The following is a 16,427-nucleotide window of genomic DNA, read 5'->3' as shown; positions in this document are numbered from 1 at the left end:
TTTTGGCACAGCAGTTAAAATGCCACTTGGGGGAGCCTATACCCACTAGCATGAGTCCCTGGGTTCAAATCCAGGCTCCCTTTCTCATCCCAGTTCCTGCTAATGTGCACCCTAAGAAACCGTGTATGATGGCTGCAGTTAATGGGTTCTTGTGACCCACGTGAGAGACCCACACAGTTCAGGGCCCCTGGCTTCAGCCCAGCTCACCCACGGCTACTGCAGGCAGTTGGGAAGTGAACCAACCCATACTATCCATTTCTGTCTCTTGGTAGAATCAATTTCTCTCTGTTTTTCTGCTTTCAAATATGAGGAAGGGAACAAAAAAAGAACTGGAATTCTGTCAGGCAGGATCCTGGGCAAAAACGAACTTCAAAGAAACAAATCAAAATTCTGCTCAACTCATCCTCCAGCAATGTACTAAAGTGTAAATAACATGGTCTGAAATTCAGAAAAAGAAAAAAAAAAAAAACCCAGCAGAAAGATGTTTTTAAAAGAGCTAAAAACTAATCAGATGTTTCACCAGCCTGATAATACACAAAATTCAGAACTCCCCCAGGAAGAGGGATCTTCACAAACACGCCAAACTTTAACTGAAGCTTAAATTCTCCCTAGAATTTCCTGCATTCAGCCACATGTCACATCAATCACTGATGAATTAAAGTGATCAATGTTCTAACTGCCATCGTAGAATATTAAATCCTACTTGGAGAAAGACAACCATCATTCACATCTATAAATTTGGATCACAATGTTAATAAAACATACCTATCCCTCCAAAAAAGAAACCACAGTATCGGGTGGAAAAAAAAAAAAAAGAATCAAAAAATAGGCTGTAAAAATAGACCCACAGGTGAGCTGGCTATTACAAAAATTACTCAAGAATTTCCCAACAATGATTAATATGCTCAGGAAAAGATGCATCCATGTAAATTTTAATACTTACAATACAAAAGCCAAGGCTAAGAAATCAGTAACTAGGTATAAATGCATACTAGAAATAGAAGATACATTAGTAGAAAATATAGAAAGTGAGAGAGAAGAAATAAAAAAGGGAATGGGACGAGTGACAATATCTAGGAAACTGTAACTACAGTCCCAGAACAAAAACAGAATCTAAGAAATATTAAAATGAAACTGAGGAGACAGAATAAAGAATATTAGCCAAGAAAATTCCCAAAGTAATGAAAAGCAAACTCAAGACACACCAATATATTTTAAAAGTTTCGGGCAGGCACAGCGGACTATATCAAGCTGACCCTCCTCTCTGTGGCACTGGCTCCCCATACGCGCGAGCACCAGTTCATGTCCTAGCCACTCCACTTTCAATTCAGCTCTCTGCTTTTGGCCTGGGAAGGCAGAAGAGAGCGTCCCAGTCCTTGGGCCCCTGCACCATGTGGGAGACGGGGGCAAGTTCCTGGCTCCCAGCAGATCAGTTCAGCTCCAGCATTTGCAACCATGTGGGAAACAGACCAGTGAATGAAAAGACCTCTCTGCAAAATCTGTCTTTCAAATAAGAATCTTTAAAAAGCTCCATGCAAAATAATTTTGGGAAAAAGAAAAAAGAAGCCAGGCCATACATAAGCGTATCATAGTGAAACTGCTGAAAACTCAAAGATAAAATCTTTGAAACAGCCCAAGAAAAACATTTTACGTTTAAAGAAACAATAATAAGACCAAAAGCTGACTTAACAAACACACTGTGAGCCGAAAGACATTTAAAAAGCCACCTTGAAAGTGCTTAATAAACTCTTTAGAACTGAAGACAAAATGAAGACATTTTTCAGGCATGCAAGAATAGAGAATTATCAGAAGTCTGCACTAAAAGTAATACTAAATAAAGGAAGCTCCCTACATAAAAGGAAATCTACCCAGACACAATTGAAGCAACAAAGGAAAAACAAACGTGAGGACAAATTAAAATGAGTAATGAGTACATTAAACAATATTATAATTGTTATCATTATTTCATCAACAATAATGGGCTGGGGTTGAAAACTACAGCAAGGGGGTGGGCATTTAATGCAATAGTTATGATTCCTGTGTTCTGCTTGCAGCTCTGTTCCTAACGTCAGCTCCCTATAAATGCAGACTCCAGAAAGAGGTGATGGCGGCTCCAGTGCCACCCACCCTCTGCCACCCACACAGAAGACTGGGTTGAGTTCTTAGCTCCCAACTCTGGTCTGTCTCAATCACGGCAGTCGGGTGTTTGAGGAGTAAGCCAGAGGATAAGATTTCTCTCTTCTACTCAAATAAATATAATAAAAATATAAAGATAAAACAAATCAGGGGCAGGCATTTGGCCTAAGAGTTAAGTCATCCAGAAACCAAAACAGAGTACTGGGCTCTTGGTTCCAGTGGGAGGCAGGGTCCCAGCACCCACGTGGATCCAGACCTGCGCTGAATGCCTGACTCCGGCGCCTTAGTCCAGCTGCAGACCTTTGGAGCATTTGCAAAGGGACCCAGCAAGAACAGCATTTCTGCTTCCACTCCCCTTTCTATTTCTCCTCTCCTTCCTCTCTCTTTCTCATACATAAGAGTTTTAAAAATAAAATAAAATCTAGAATAGGAGTAAAGGGATTAAGGTGTTATAAGGCCCTTCTGTTGTCCTGAAAGTCACAGAGGCAGACAGACTCAAGTCAAGGAAATACACTGCAATCTCTAGATTACTTCCCAGTAACTAAACCGGGAAATACAGAATGTTTACTAACTCAAAACAAGAAATGGGGGTGTAAAATTATAAAAGATCCACCTAAAATAGGCAATTCAAACTCAAATAACCTCAAACATAATTGCATTAAATGCTTAACAGATTATCAAACCAAGTAAGAAACAAAAGCTAACTATGTGATACTTAACGAAACTCATCTTCAGTATAAAGACAGAGACAGGCTGAAATGAAAAACATCAGAATCCAAAGGCAGGACTCAGCGTGGTAGCCTAGTGCCTAAAGTCCTCGCCTTGCACAAGCTGCGATCCAATATAGGCACTGGTGGTTCATGTCTGGGCTGCTCCACTTCTCATCCAGCTCCCTGCTTGTGGCCTGGGAAAACAATGGAGGACAACCCCAAAGCCACGGGACCCTGCAACCATGTGGGAGACCCAGATGAAGCTCCTGGCTCCTGGCTTCAGATCAGCTCAGTTCTGGCCATTGCAGCCACTTGGGGAGTAAACCCGTGGACAGAAGATCTTTCTCTAGATCTTTCCTTATCTCTGTAAATTTGCCTTTCCAATAAAAATAAATAAATCTCAAAAAAAAGAATCCAAGGGCAAGCTATACTAATCATAAAGGTATGCTTTAACGCAAAACAGTACTACTAGATATAAAAATAACAGGAGTGATTGAATTGGAAAATAAACAATCATAAATTGATTTGTAGCTAATAATCTAAAATATGAAAAATATGAGACAAAATCTGAGATAACAGGAGCACATGAGCAAATTTTCATATAGCTGGAAACTTTAACAGTGTCTCTCAAACGATAATGATATGCTAGACTGAACATAATCAATAAACTTGAATATATGCCACACTACACTCAATTTTTAAAAACTTACAATAAAGTAGGTGCCAACAACTGTAATTACAGGATAAATTCCAGTAGAATTAGACATTAATAACAAAGCACAGGCAGAAAGTCTCCAAAATGCTTAAATATTCAGTAATGCATCTATAGGCCAGAGAAGAAAGCATAATGGAAACTGAGAAATATTCTGAATTAAGTGACAACAAACAACAACATATCTTTGACTTGTGAGATTTGGTTAACACTGCATTTAAAGAAATTTGATAAACATAAAATGTATACAAATTTTAAAAGGTTGAAAATTAATTATTTAAGTGCCCATTTTAAGAGAATTAAAAAAGAATAGTAAAATTTTTTAAAGTAGAAAGAACTAGTGGTAACACCAGAAGCCATGTGAAAGTAAGCTGCAAATTTCAAATCTGAAAATTGGCCCTTTGGAAAGAGTCTACCAAAAAGCGGGCTTAAAAAGCAGGTCTCACTGCACACTACAAAAATCAAAAGTCTTATCTGTATGCAAAGACAAGAATCAATAATTTCCACAAGAAAACTTGATGGCTTCCCAGTGAACTGTTTTGAACATTCATGGAAGAAATAAGATCAATCTTCACAAATTTCTAGAAAGTGAAAAATATTTTCCAGTTCATTTTCTGAGGTCAATGTAACCTTGAAACTTAACACCTGCCAGACCTCAGGAGGAAATTAAAACTGCTAACCAATCATCTCAGGAACAAAAATGAAAGCATTCTAAATCAAGTACAATCTAGCATATTTGAAAACACATTAATAGCACAATGAAAAACTCTAAGCTTATCCTCAAAATCAAGGATATTTTAAATTTAGGAAATAAATCTCTCTCCTGCCCCTCCCTCCCCTATTGATATATATCTTTCTTAAGAGATCATCAGACAAGGCACTGAGACCTGTTTAAGAACATTCATTACATCACAGTTTATGGCAGCTTTTCAATGTTTGCTATCTGAAAGGCTGAATAACAATAAAAGGCTTGAGGGGAAAGACACAGAGATTTCATCTTAATGGCTGCAACAGCCAAGAATTCCACCTGGAGCTGCTACTGCAGCAACAGTAACCTATGTACTTAAGCCAATCACCCAGGCTCTCAGCTGCTCCACTTTTCTTTTGGTTTTTTTTTTTTTCTATTAGTATCATTTTATGATACAGTTCCATAGGCTCTGGGACTTCCCTTATCCCTTCCCCAAATCCCCGCCTCACTGAGTTCCCCCATATTATTACAACAGTATGGTTCCTCATAAACAGTCATAAGTCCATCATTATGGGCATGGACAAGGGCAGAGTCCAGCATCCTATTGTCAAGATACATCTACCATATTCACTGGGATTCCATTCTCCATCTGGAAGTAGAGATGCATACTGAACCTTAGCCTCCCATCTGGACATGTCAGTCTCCACTATAATCACTATACATCCCCTCCTTGTGGCTTTGAAAAGCCACAAAACCAAATCAACAACAGGAAGAAAAACAGAAATTTACAATGCCATGAAGTTAAACATACCATGGGATATGACAGTCTCCATTACAGTTACTATACATCCCCTTAAATGAAAAGCTACAAAACAGAATTAACAACAGGAAAAAAAAAACACAAGAAATTTACAGTGCCATTAAGTTAAATAACATGCTCCTGAATGACTAATGTGTCGCATTTCTGATCCAGTTCTCTGCATGGCTCTGAAAAGCAACGAAAGATGGTCCAAGTGCCTGGGTCTTGCCACCCACAAAATAGATGACGCTCCTCGCCCCTGGCTTCCGCCAAGCCCTGCCTAGGGATGCTTGGCTCATCTTCAGAGTGAACCACCAGATGGAAGATCTGTGCTTTTTCTTCTCTAATTTTAAAACTCTTTCAAATAAAGAAAATTTTTTTAAAAAAAAGAGCAAAGAGTGAGGGTGGGGGAGGTCACACCTTTTTCCTCTCCCTACCTTTCCTTCCTGCTCCCACCCTCAACCTATCTGATGCCTTCTGCCAAGTTACAATGTACAAGGTCCTCACCACAGGTTCCTTCATTTCAGACTTTCCAACCTCTGAAAACAATGAGGCAAACAGACTTTCATTATTTATACTTAGCCCAGCCTGTGGTCTTCTGTTACAGCAGAAAAGAAAAAAAGATAGCGCTATGAATATGCAATTAACTAAATAATTTATATATTAAAAATTATATAATGTAGGTCTATACACATACATGAGAGTATTTTGCCTAGACCTAATGAACTATCAAACGCATAAACAAGATTAAAGTGCCAACTTTGATAATTTTCTTCAGTAGAAAGAACATTTTCTTTCTAAAATCTAGTCATAAAAAAACAAAAATCCAGGCATAGAAAATTGTCCAAATAAAAAATTCCACCAGATTTGAATCAGTCAACAGTCTGCATTACATATAATCAACTATAGTATGATGACAAAAACAAATGTAAATCCTTTACAAATAATATTCTTGTTAGATATTATAAAGCAAGTAGAAGTGATACATTTACAGGAAAATCCTACAATAATGAATATACACAGCAGAAAACTCAAACTTCCAACAGTTTACAGAAAATAGCCTTTAAATTTTTACAACTAGTAAGATAGGCAACCTTGATTAAAATCATTCCATCTAGAAATCATTTAGTACTCTATAAGGACATATAAAAGTTCTCACCTCTATTCTCCCAGGCTGGCTCAGACCAACCAGCAGTGACTGCATGGCTCAAGGTATTGGGAAGGAATTCCAAGGCACTCTGCTCAGACAATTGGGCCTTGGGAATGAAGCAATGTTTGCTCACGTACTGGAAAAGAGTTAGGGATTTGTATCATTTAGATCAGAAACCAATTCCTATCCTAGCTCAACTTTCCCCAGCCACAGGATCTCAAATTCCTAGCCCTCTCTGAACCTAGGCTGTGAAAAAACAAGAACGAGCCGTGTCTATAATCGGACTGTAATGTCTGAGACTCCCATAATGCCTGCAGAAACGGGAAAACCAAGAGTCTCTCCCAAGGCCACAGTGCAACTCCGAAGCAACCAGCCATGTGCTGTGTGCTGAACTACTGCCATTTTATCACCCTCTGCAGCCCCCTCACTGCTGCAGCGTCCTAGGCTACTCAGAGACCCACTCTCTCATCTGCACCAGCACTCCATCCAGGATCCCACCACCCTGAATCCTCCTTAGTATGTTTCAACACAGCCTTTATTTATTTATTTTTCCTAATTGGAAAAGCAGAGTCACAAAGAATGAGACAGACAGAGAAAGATCTTGCATCTGCTGGTTCACTCCCAAATGGCTGCAACAGCCAGAGCTGAGACTCAGAAGCTGGAAGCCAGGAGTTTCATGGGGTCTCCCAGGCGGCTGCAGGATCCCAAGGACGTGGGCTATCCTCTGCTGCCCTCCTAGGTCATAAGTACACAGCAGGATCAAAAACAGAGCAGCAGGGACACAAATCTGCATCCACATAGAATGGAGGATTTGCCTGTTGAACCATGGCACTGTTCCCATTTTAAAAGCCTGCCCAAAATCTCTTCCACTTCTCATACTGGAAAAACTCCTAGAGGTTTCCTCAGGGTGCTGTTCCTGGCTGCAGGTCAATTAACCTGAGGACTTATCTCACCACAGATGTGTTCTCCAAGTTTTTACCTGAAGGGCATTAGTGGGTTCCTAAGAAGACTAAAGTAAAATGCCACACCCACACACCTGGTAAATAAGAAATAAACAACATAGATCAATTTTCTCTTTCCTCCAAGAGATCAAAGTAAAGCTACAGACATAATTTTATTTTTTAAACTAGCCAGCTAGTTCTAATAAACAATTTATATCCCTGCAAAACATGACAAAGGGCCAGAAAATACATCTCACAAATAGTCAGCAACCAAAACAGACAGAAGTTGACAAAATCAAGATTGTGTATTATTACACACAACACCTGAAAACCACATTATTCTAATAAATGTTTAAAACCTAGTTTCCATGCCCAGAGCAACTGCTGACAGAGAACAAGAAAACAATGGGACTGTTAAACAAGGCAAGAGACAGAAGATGTGCCAATACCAAACCCAAGAAGATGAAACACCCAGTAACTGCGTCATCCAGCACACTGGCTTTGAAATCTGACCGAACAGCCTAAGCACGACATCTGTGCATAGACCTACATATGTGTGCTCTGATGAACAATCTCACATGCACAAAACATTCCAAAACAGAAACTAAAAGACAGTCTTCATTTTTACCTTCACTAGCATTTAACCTACTGACTACTTTAAATCCTGATTTGTTTTGATCTTGATAAAAATACAATTACTATTGCCATATGAGAGAACCATTATTGAATAAGCCTCCTTAAAAAAAATTCCTAATTCCCTAGAGTGTGAAGTTCATTTCATTTTGAAAACTTAGTTTTAGGAGCTGTCAGTCACAGCTGACATACTCAGCACATAAAGATGCATGCAGTCCCACATGAAATAGAACTTACTAATTCACCAAATTATGATATCACTTTCTTTCCATTCTACCACCAACTAAAGTCAAATTATTAAAATTTTATTTTTATGATGCCAAATATTTTTATAAAGTGTTTTTTGTTTTTTATGGATCCAAAGTCTACTGAAATTCTTTCTAAAGCTTTTTCAACAGACTGTAAACACCCAAACATGTTTTCAAAATGCTGTCTTCTATCAGCTTCTCCTGAAAAGCAGGCTGGTTTTTTTTCCTCACTGATTTTTTTTTTCTAAGATTTATTTTTATTTTTACTGAAAAGGCAGATTTACAGAGAGGTGATAAAGAGGAAAAGATCTTCCATTTGCTGGTTCACCCCGCAAGTGGCCACAGCAGCTGGAGCTGAGTTGAACTGAGTTAATCCGAAGCCAGGAACCAGGAGCTGCTTCTCGCCTTCCATGTGAGTGTAGGTTCCCACAGATCTGGGCGCTCCTCTATTGCTTTCCCAGGCCACAAGCAGGAGCTAGGTGGGAAGTGGGAAAGCTGGGACACGAACCGGCATTGATATATGGGATTCTGGCTGATGGCAAGGCAAGGATTTAGCCACTGAGCCAACATGCAGGGCTGCCACTAATTGTTTACAATGTCATTTTTTTAAAAGACAACTTAATGGCTTTTTTTTCCCCCACAAAAACATGATAGACTACATACAATTAAAAAATCTCTTGTCAGCATGGAAAAGATCAACATCTAGAATTCTCTGTAATAAAAATGTGTGACTCATCTTTAAATTCTCTTAAGGGACAGCTCTTCAGTGAAGCCATTGAGACGCTTGTTAAGATGCCCACGTCCCACACTCCCCACATCAGAGTGGCAGGGTTTGAGTCCCAGCTCCAGCTCCTGAGGCCAGCTTCCTGCTATTGCGCACCTCGGGAAGAGCAGTGATGCTTCAGGGAACTGGGTTCCTGTTGTCCAGGGAGGAGGCCTGCACTGAATCCCTGGGACTCTGGCTCAGCTCCTGTCATTTAGGGCATTTGAGAAATGAACCAGCAGATGACAGCTACCCTTCTTCCTTTCAGATATTTTTAGAGTATTTAAAAGTAACTATACACTATATTAGAACAATTCTGAGAAACTTCTGGCACTGGTGTTAGCATCTACATTACAGAATTCCCACATCTTCTCTTAAATCACACCGTGGCAGCCTCAATCTGTACCAGGTGAAACCTGACAGCCAATCCATGCAACACACACACACACACACACACACACACACACACACACACACACGATCAAGCCGTCACCATCAGCACTTTGGGGAGCACTACAGAAGTTCCAACATTTTATTTCCACATTTCAACTGTCTGGCTTCACTTCATTCGATAAAATGCTGCTCTAGTCGAAGGAGGCACAATGCTGTACATTAAGAACTGAGGCCACTTGGTTGCGGCCAGCCGATGAATACTGCATTACAGATACCTTATAAATACTACTAAGCACAATCAATATTGTTCAGATGGTGGCACTGAATAATCAAAAATAAATTCAGAAGAGTATATTCTATTTAGGTAAATGTGACAGAAACCCAAAAATGTTAAACTTGCCAATTTTAGATGAAGAGTGCTCAGAATTGACTGATTCAGAATGACTTAGTACCCAGGGTGTCCAAGCTAACATGAGTTCTAGTTACTTTCCCTTTTCTTTCCTAGAATGAAAATTTGAAAACCAAAGAGTACATTTAAGAAGTTAGATGTGGCAGTCCATAAAGCACTTTTACTGTTAACACGGTATGAAAATAGAGCCATCAGTACTTTACTCACTGATTTTAAATAACTTCAAGTTTTATTGCCAAAAAATGTAACTTTTCATGGTTAATGTGGTAACAAAAACAGACATTACTTTTATATTAACACCTTTGTCAACAGTTATAGTATGGAACAATAACTGCTTTTTCCACAAGAAACAATGATAGTAACGTTTCCTGAATGAAGAAATGTCTCTTTTAACTTAGAAATTATGGCAGATGTGCGGCCAGCATGGTGGCATACTGGAATAATCCTCTGCCTGTGGTAGCAGCATCCCATATAGTTCCAGATGCTCCACTTATGATCCAGCTACCTACTAACGGCATGGGAAAGCAGTGGAGGATGGTCCCTGGCTTTGGGTTCCTGCACCCACGTGGAAGACCCAAACAAAGCTCTTGGCTCCTGGCTTTGGACCAGCACAGCTCTGGCTATTAACAGCTATTTGGGGAGCGAACCAAGGGATAGACAATGCAGGATCAAAGGAACTTGAGGTTGTTTTAGAGGAGGGGACAAGAGCAACAGCAGGATTCCAAGCCAGAAAGGAGGCACTCAATGCTGGAGAAAATAATTTCTCATAATAAAACATCTAATTTCAAACACCAAATATAAGACACAATAAAGAAAAAACAATTTAGAGATATATTACTTGTCAAGCTACCCATTAAGGCACATACCTACCTAGCCCAAATCAAACTCTACAAGATGCTCAAGGACCTTCGATATAATGGCATTATCTTTGTGTGCAACCCTACATACCTCTGCTTCCGCACCTGAACCATCTCTGGACTGCTTAGCCCATCTAACACAAAGCCAGTGCTGTAACAGTTACACTGTACTGCTGAGGCAGTGACAAGCATGTCCAGTACAGGCAAAAACCTTATTCCTCAGCATCTCTGACCCAAAGTTGGTTGAATCCACAGAAATAAAGGCGGTGGTTATAAGAGGGCTGGCCGTGTATTTATCTATCCTCTATCTTCTAAAACCTACCAATTTATATTTGAAATGAGGGGCTAGCAGACATAGTTATAAGCTGCAGCTCCAACTATAAAACTCTTCTGGCATTAGATCTTGGTACACTTTTCTCAGGGTTAATAATTTTCTATTCTCTAAATCTTTTACTCAACATGGCCTTTCCCCGGTGTTTCTACATCTGTCAATCTGTCATTTTACTTGAACTTGGAATAAAGATTTACTTTGAAAGGAAATTCATTTTAGTAATTTCCTGTCCACAAGAGGGCTCCAATATTTCTTACATGAATGGAAAATACATGTCAAAAATCACAATAGATACTAATTTAGCACATAAGATACAATGAAAAAAATCTTCATTTCTCATTATCTCCTTCAACCCGGGACTACAAATTGTTACGTCTGCTACAATTTCAACATTAATAGTTTTTAAAGACAGGGCTTTACTTCAATCAACTGTAACATTTCAAATATCAAAATTGCTCTTTTCAATGTTAATTTCCCTCTCAGGCTGAATGTTCCATTACAGGGATATAATAAAATACAATTTAAGATAAAAGTGCTAAATAATACCACAAATTTGTGGCATATAATATTTTCACGAACTTAAGGATGCAATTGTTGGTATCCTTTCCGATTCAGAAAACAAAATCACCACCTTATCTACCAAATCTTACGCTTCATTACTAACACCGATAACAAACCTTTTCCTACTGAAAGTCAATGCTGATTAACATTAAATCATGCTAAAATTATATGAGAAAAATACTGCCCAATCATGAACTATGATCTATCTGGTCTGGAAAAAAAAGATGTAAAGGAACGGAATCATTTAAACATAATGCCTGTGTACAGTATCGACATTCTGTTCAGACATTTTCACATTTTTCACAATTACTACACTGAGAATGTTAGTAAATCTAATTCAAATGCAATCAGAAAAGGAAAAAAACTCAGTATTTCATGTAAATGCATTCATAATATTTTTAGGACATACATATTGTAGAATGTTAATTAGGAGCATATCAACTGCACATTATTTTTAAAGGGTATAGCAAATCCCTACATTAGAGTGAAGCTCCTCCCTCCAAAAAATGGTTAAACTTGGATATCAAAAATGAGACACCTTTTATGGTAGATATACAGAAGTACTGAATGTTTAATAATAAATTTTAAGTGTGATTTCTATTTACAAAACAAAAACTGACATTTTAAAAACTGATTCTAAAGTCAGGATCATAGTGGCTGGAAAAAAAACCCACACATTTAGCAATTTTTGTAGCATAAGATTGAATTACCTCTAATTAAAATATGACAACGGTTATAACTTCACTCATCCCCCCAGCAGGATTTTCTGTACAAGCCACAAACACCATTAAACTGCAAAACACTGTCATGTTTATTTCTCATAGTACATACTAGCTGTCAACACTTAGGAAGCTTAACGTTTTACTGCACCTAGAAAAAATGTATATAATGCATATATTCAGGCTTGCAAATGTATGGAAGGCAACAATTTAGAACTGTGCAGCAAAGGGAATGTTTTGGAAAACATTTGTTTGGGAGTGGTGAGATGGACTTTCCAAGATCCAAAGAGTGGTAAACTTCTCAGTTTGTCATGAAGGTGAGCTTAAAATTAATTGCCTACAAATATGAAGTGTCTGACAACTTCTAGACAATTACTGGCGTAGTGTGTTTTCAAAAAGTTGAGAATGTTAGGCATATATCAAATGGAGGTACTTGGCGAGCAAAAATGCAATGTAAGTAATACCAAATAAGGGTTCAAAAGGCGTTATCGAAGAACACAATCTTAACCCCTGACAAGCTGAACAGCTAGAAAACAAGACCGGAAAAATACTCGGAACTGTGACAGGGAGCCGCGCTACTCCTCATTCCCTCTCTGCAACAGCATCAGCCGGCCGCTCTGTGTTTATTACATAATAGAGCTCTGCCCTTGCAGATCACCTTTAATCAGGGGATCTCAAAGCACCACACAATCACCAGGGCCTGGACGGACCATCTCGGGTGCTTGAGTTTAGTAACTGCAACTGGTAACAAAAGCTTGCCCCCTACTTCCTGATCCCTTCAAGTTAAGGTCAGCTTCCAAAACCTCCTGCGGTTTAAGAGGAGGCATTCCCCAAACTATCTCAGTCCGCGACTGACACTACGCACATTTCAGCCCGTCTTCATCTCTGGGCCTGAAGAAAAGTATTGGCACGGTTTTAATGACATCAATCCATTTCATTACGACTTGTGTGACAGGGTAAGTGGTGCTTAGGGTGACCCTATCTGGCACTAGGATGATCTAAAATGGAGGCTTGAGCGAAAACAAATCTTGGCTGGAGGCGACAAGCCCACACATCACTCATCAGGCAGGGGAAATGGGACTTCCCGGCCGGCAACTTCAGGAGCAGGGTGGAGGGGCCCACGTCCAGCCACCCTCCGCTATTCTCGGGAGCGACAGGAAAACTACAAGGACAATGCAGGAGTGCTAGGACTCCTCAAAGAACCCCGTGGTCGTGGGCACTGAAATCACGCATCAAAACCAAGCCCAAGCAAAACGTCTAAAGATCAAATCCAGATCAAAACACCAGATCAAAACACGTCGCCGAGAGGTCTCTTAATGTTCCCTACCTTTAAAAATGCGTAAATGGGGCTTGCTCCCACAGAAATATGACGTTTGCAAAGGCTATCACCAGCCAAGTGCAATTCTATTTCCGCCACCCCCCGCTGGGCTTCAGGCTCATCTCTCAGGCACAATCTCACTAACTTGCATTTTTTCACAAACACGGTCCCCCAACTTTCGGTTCACAGCATTCTGGATGCCTGGAGCTGCAAAACGTCATTTCACACTCAAACACACAAAAAGCCGCCGCCAGCGCGGCGAGGCTACACACAGGGTTACAGAGTCCGCAGCCCTCCAAGCTTCCATCTAACTCTCAACAAGCACAAAAAAAAGGGGGGGGGGGAGAAAAGCGCCGATAAACAAAAGGCCTTTCTGTTGGTCTGTTTCCGACTCCACGATGGGAGCAAAGCTCGTGAGCGCTTCCAAAGTCTACCAGGTTATGTCACGGACTCCCTGGCACATTCACAGGAAATAGCCAACACGTCCGGGTATGTGCGCTCGCCGGGGCAGCAGGTTCGTGCGCCCAGGGCGCGATCCCTGGTCCCGACCCCCGACCCCCGGCCCCGACGGCTTTGGGGGGCAGCCTTTCCAACACGAGAGCTCCGAGGCTTGCAGCCCCCTGCCAGCTGCCTCTGCCTCGTTCCGTCTCTCTCGACTTCTCCGCGGGGTTTTGAGAACTCACAACCAAAACGACAAAAATCGGTTTTTTTTTTTTTTGAAGCAGTACTTTTCGGGGGGAGGGAGAAAAAAAAAGGAGAAATGGTAAACTGCAACTTCTCCAAATCCCCCAACCGCCGGCGGCTTCTTGGGCAGGTCCCCCCTCCAAACCCCGGCATCCTCCTCCAGGCTCCCCGCACGCCGGCGTCCCTTGCTGATCACTCTAAGGTTGGAAACCGCAAATTAAATCAAAGTGTGTCACAACGTATATCCTTCACTTACCATATCCGCCGGGACATTACTGGACATCTTGCCGTTTGACAAGCACTCAGATGTTTACACCAAAAAAACAAAACAAAACAAAAACGCTAAAACACAACCAACAAAAAAGATCAAAAAGTCTTCAAAAGCTGCAGAAATCAACCTTCAGGATGTCAACTGGTTTGTGATGTGCTTTGCAAAAAAAAAATAATAATGAAAAAAAAAGATAAACAGAAGTAGTTATTCCGTAATCAAAGTGCTGGCCCGACCGAGGTGGCGGGCGACGGAGCAGCAACGTCTCCGGGTGGTGGGCAGCTGCGGCGGCGACAGCCCTCAGGACCGGCCGCGCCAGGTGACCGACCGAGCCGAGTGACACACGGACTTGGAGCGGGGTGGGAGGGGGTTAAATCCGCCTTCCTCCTTTCCCGGCCCCGGCAGTGATTCACACTCGCTCCCGAGTCAAGTCTTCATTAAGCAGGAGAAAAAACGCCCCGGCGCGCGGGTACACAGAGTGCTATGGCACATGGACGCGCGAGCCGCTGCGTGGCTGCAGGGGCCACCTCGCCGAGCAGCCCGGGCGCGGGGAGGAGGAGGGAGGGGGAAAAAAAAAAGGAAAAACAAAACAAACAGAAAAACAACAACGGCTCAACTGGCGCCGCCGCCGCCGTGGCCGGGGCGGAGAGCCGGGCCGGCCCGAGCCGCGCTCAAGGGCATGGAAGTGAGCCGGGAGCCCGCCGCCCAAGCCCCTCTCCCCGCGCGCGGAGGGCGAGCGCGAGCAGCACAGCCCAGCGGCCGTCGGGGCTCAGGCCGCCAGCGCCTCCCGGCAGCGCCGGAGCTCGGCTCGCATCGTCTCGGGCTGCTCGGCGCTGCTCCGCCGCCTCCGCCTCCCGCGTCCCCGCCTTCTCCTCCCCGCCCCGGCCTCGCGAGCTCCGGCGGCTCCCCGGAAGGGGCCGGGTCCTCCCCGCGCCTCAGCCCGGGAAGGGGTTCCTCTCTCAGAGCTTTGTGTCTCCTCCTCCTCCTCCTCCTTGGCGTCCTCCACTTTTCAGTCCCACACGCCGCGGCCGCCTCCTGTCATCGCCTCTCACACCAACATGGCGACGGCGGCGGCTGCCCGGGCGCGAGTCGGGGACACCGGCTGGAACGCGGAGCCCCTCACGCGGCCGCCGCGCCCCCCACCCTCCCTTCGAGAACACCGAGTGCGTCACTAAAGAGATCGCCCGCGGGCATCATGGGAAATGTAGTCTCCTCGGGGGAGCAGGCCCGGTGGGGGGCGCCGAACGCGTCCTCTCGCGTCTCCGAAGCCACGCCCCTCCTAGCAACAGTTGCTAGGAAAGGAAAGCTCCCCGTTCCTGGCTTGGTGAAGCTACTGCTTTGGAGTTAGAAGATACTCTGCTACCGGGAATGCTGTGATCCTGTGAATGGTTGCGGGGAAATCATTCTGCACGGAGACATTCCTCATGAATAATATGCACACACAGTTGCAGCAGCTTTCCCAGCTCCTGCAATTCCCAGTCCTTTGGCAAAAGGATTTCTTTTAGTTCCTCTCAATATTACATTTTGAAGATCAGAAGCAATCATTGATTTCCTATAAGGTCATAGAAGTTCAAGAGGAACAAGAATCTCATTAAGCAGTGAGAATGTTTGAACATGTGTAACTTGAAGACTCAGAGCTGTGAAGCTACGATCTAGTTAATTGAAATTACCAAACACTGCATTAGATACTATAGTGCATCAAGTCTATATCAGGAAATGACTACTACAAACTGGGTGGGGATTCAGTTTGCCAAGCTAGCTGCTAGATTCTAACTCCTGGTGGAACTGAAGACCTGTACAGCCTGTGCAGGGACTGACTAACAGCAGAGAGCAACTGTCGTTGAGACATTTGGGTGAATAATGTGTCTAGTCCAGATTTAGGAACACAACACAGAAACCACAAATGTTCGTCTGAATCCCAGCCGGTCTCTTTCTTGGTCCTTGGGCGAAGTACTTTCAAAAGGGCAGCTCGATAAAACACCTGCATAAAATGCTAGTGGATTCGGAGCTTGGGAGCCAGCTCTCCGACCTACGACTGTGACATCATCTGTGAACCAGCCTTGCTTCCCTTCCTGGGGTAAGGTGGAGGCACTTGAGAGGATGACTT

General features: G+C 42.4%; 1 protein-coding gene across 1 annotated transcript in view; it reads right to left on the bottom strand.

The window, feature by feature from the left end:
* The window catches only part of UBL3 (ubiquitin like 3), a 61,421-nt gene extending 46,012 nt beyond the window's left edge, over positions 1 to 15,409 (bottom strand). Inside the window, exon 1 of the mRNA XM_040979835.1 lies at positions 14,309 to 15,409. Within this exon, the coding sequence (XP_040835769.1) occupies positions 14,309 to 14,335 (27 nt within the window). The 5' untranslated portion in view covers positions 14,336 to 15,409. The remainder of the gene's footprint in view (positions 1 to 14,308) is intronic.
* Positions 15,410 to 16,427: the final 1,018 nt, after the last annotated feature.

The sequence above is a fragment of the Ochotona curzoniae genome, unplaced genomic scaffold (genome assembly GCF_017591425.1).
Source record: "Ochotona curzoniae isolate NIBS_2020 unplaced genomic scaffold, NIBS_Ocur_1.0 contig_3332, whole genome shotgun sequence".
Taxonomy (NCBI): Eukaryota; Metazoa; Chordata; class Mammalia; order Lagomorpha; family Ochotonidae; genus Ochotona; species Ochotona curzoniae.
This window is presented reverse-complemented; position numbering and strand designations above follow the sequence as displayed.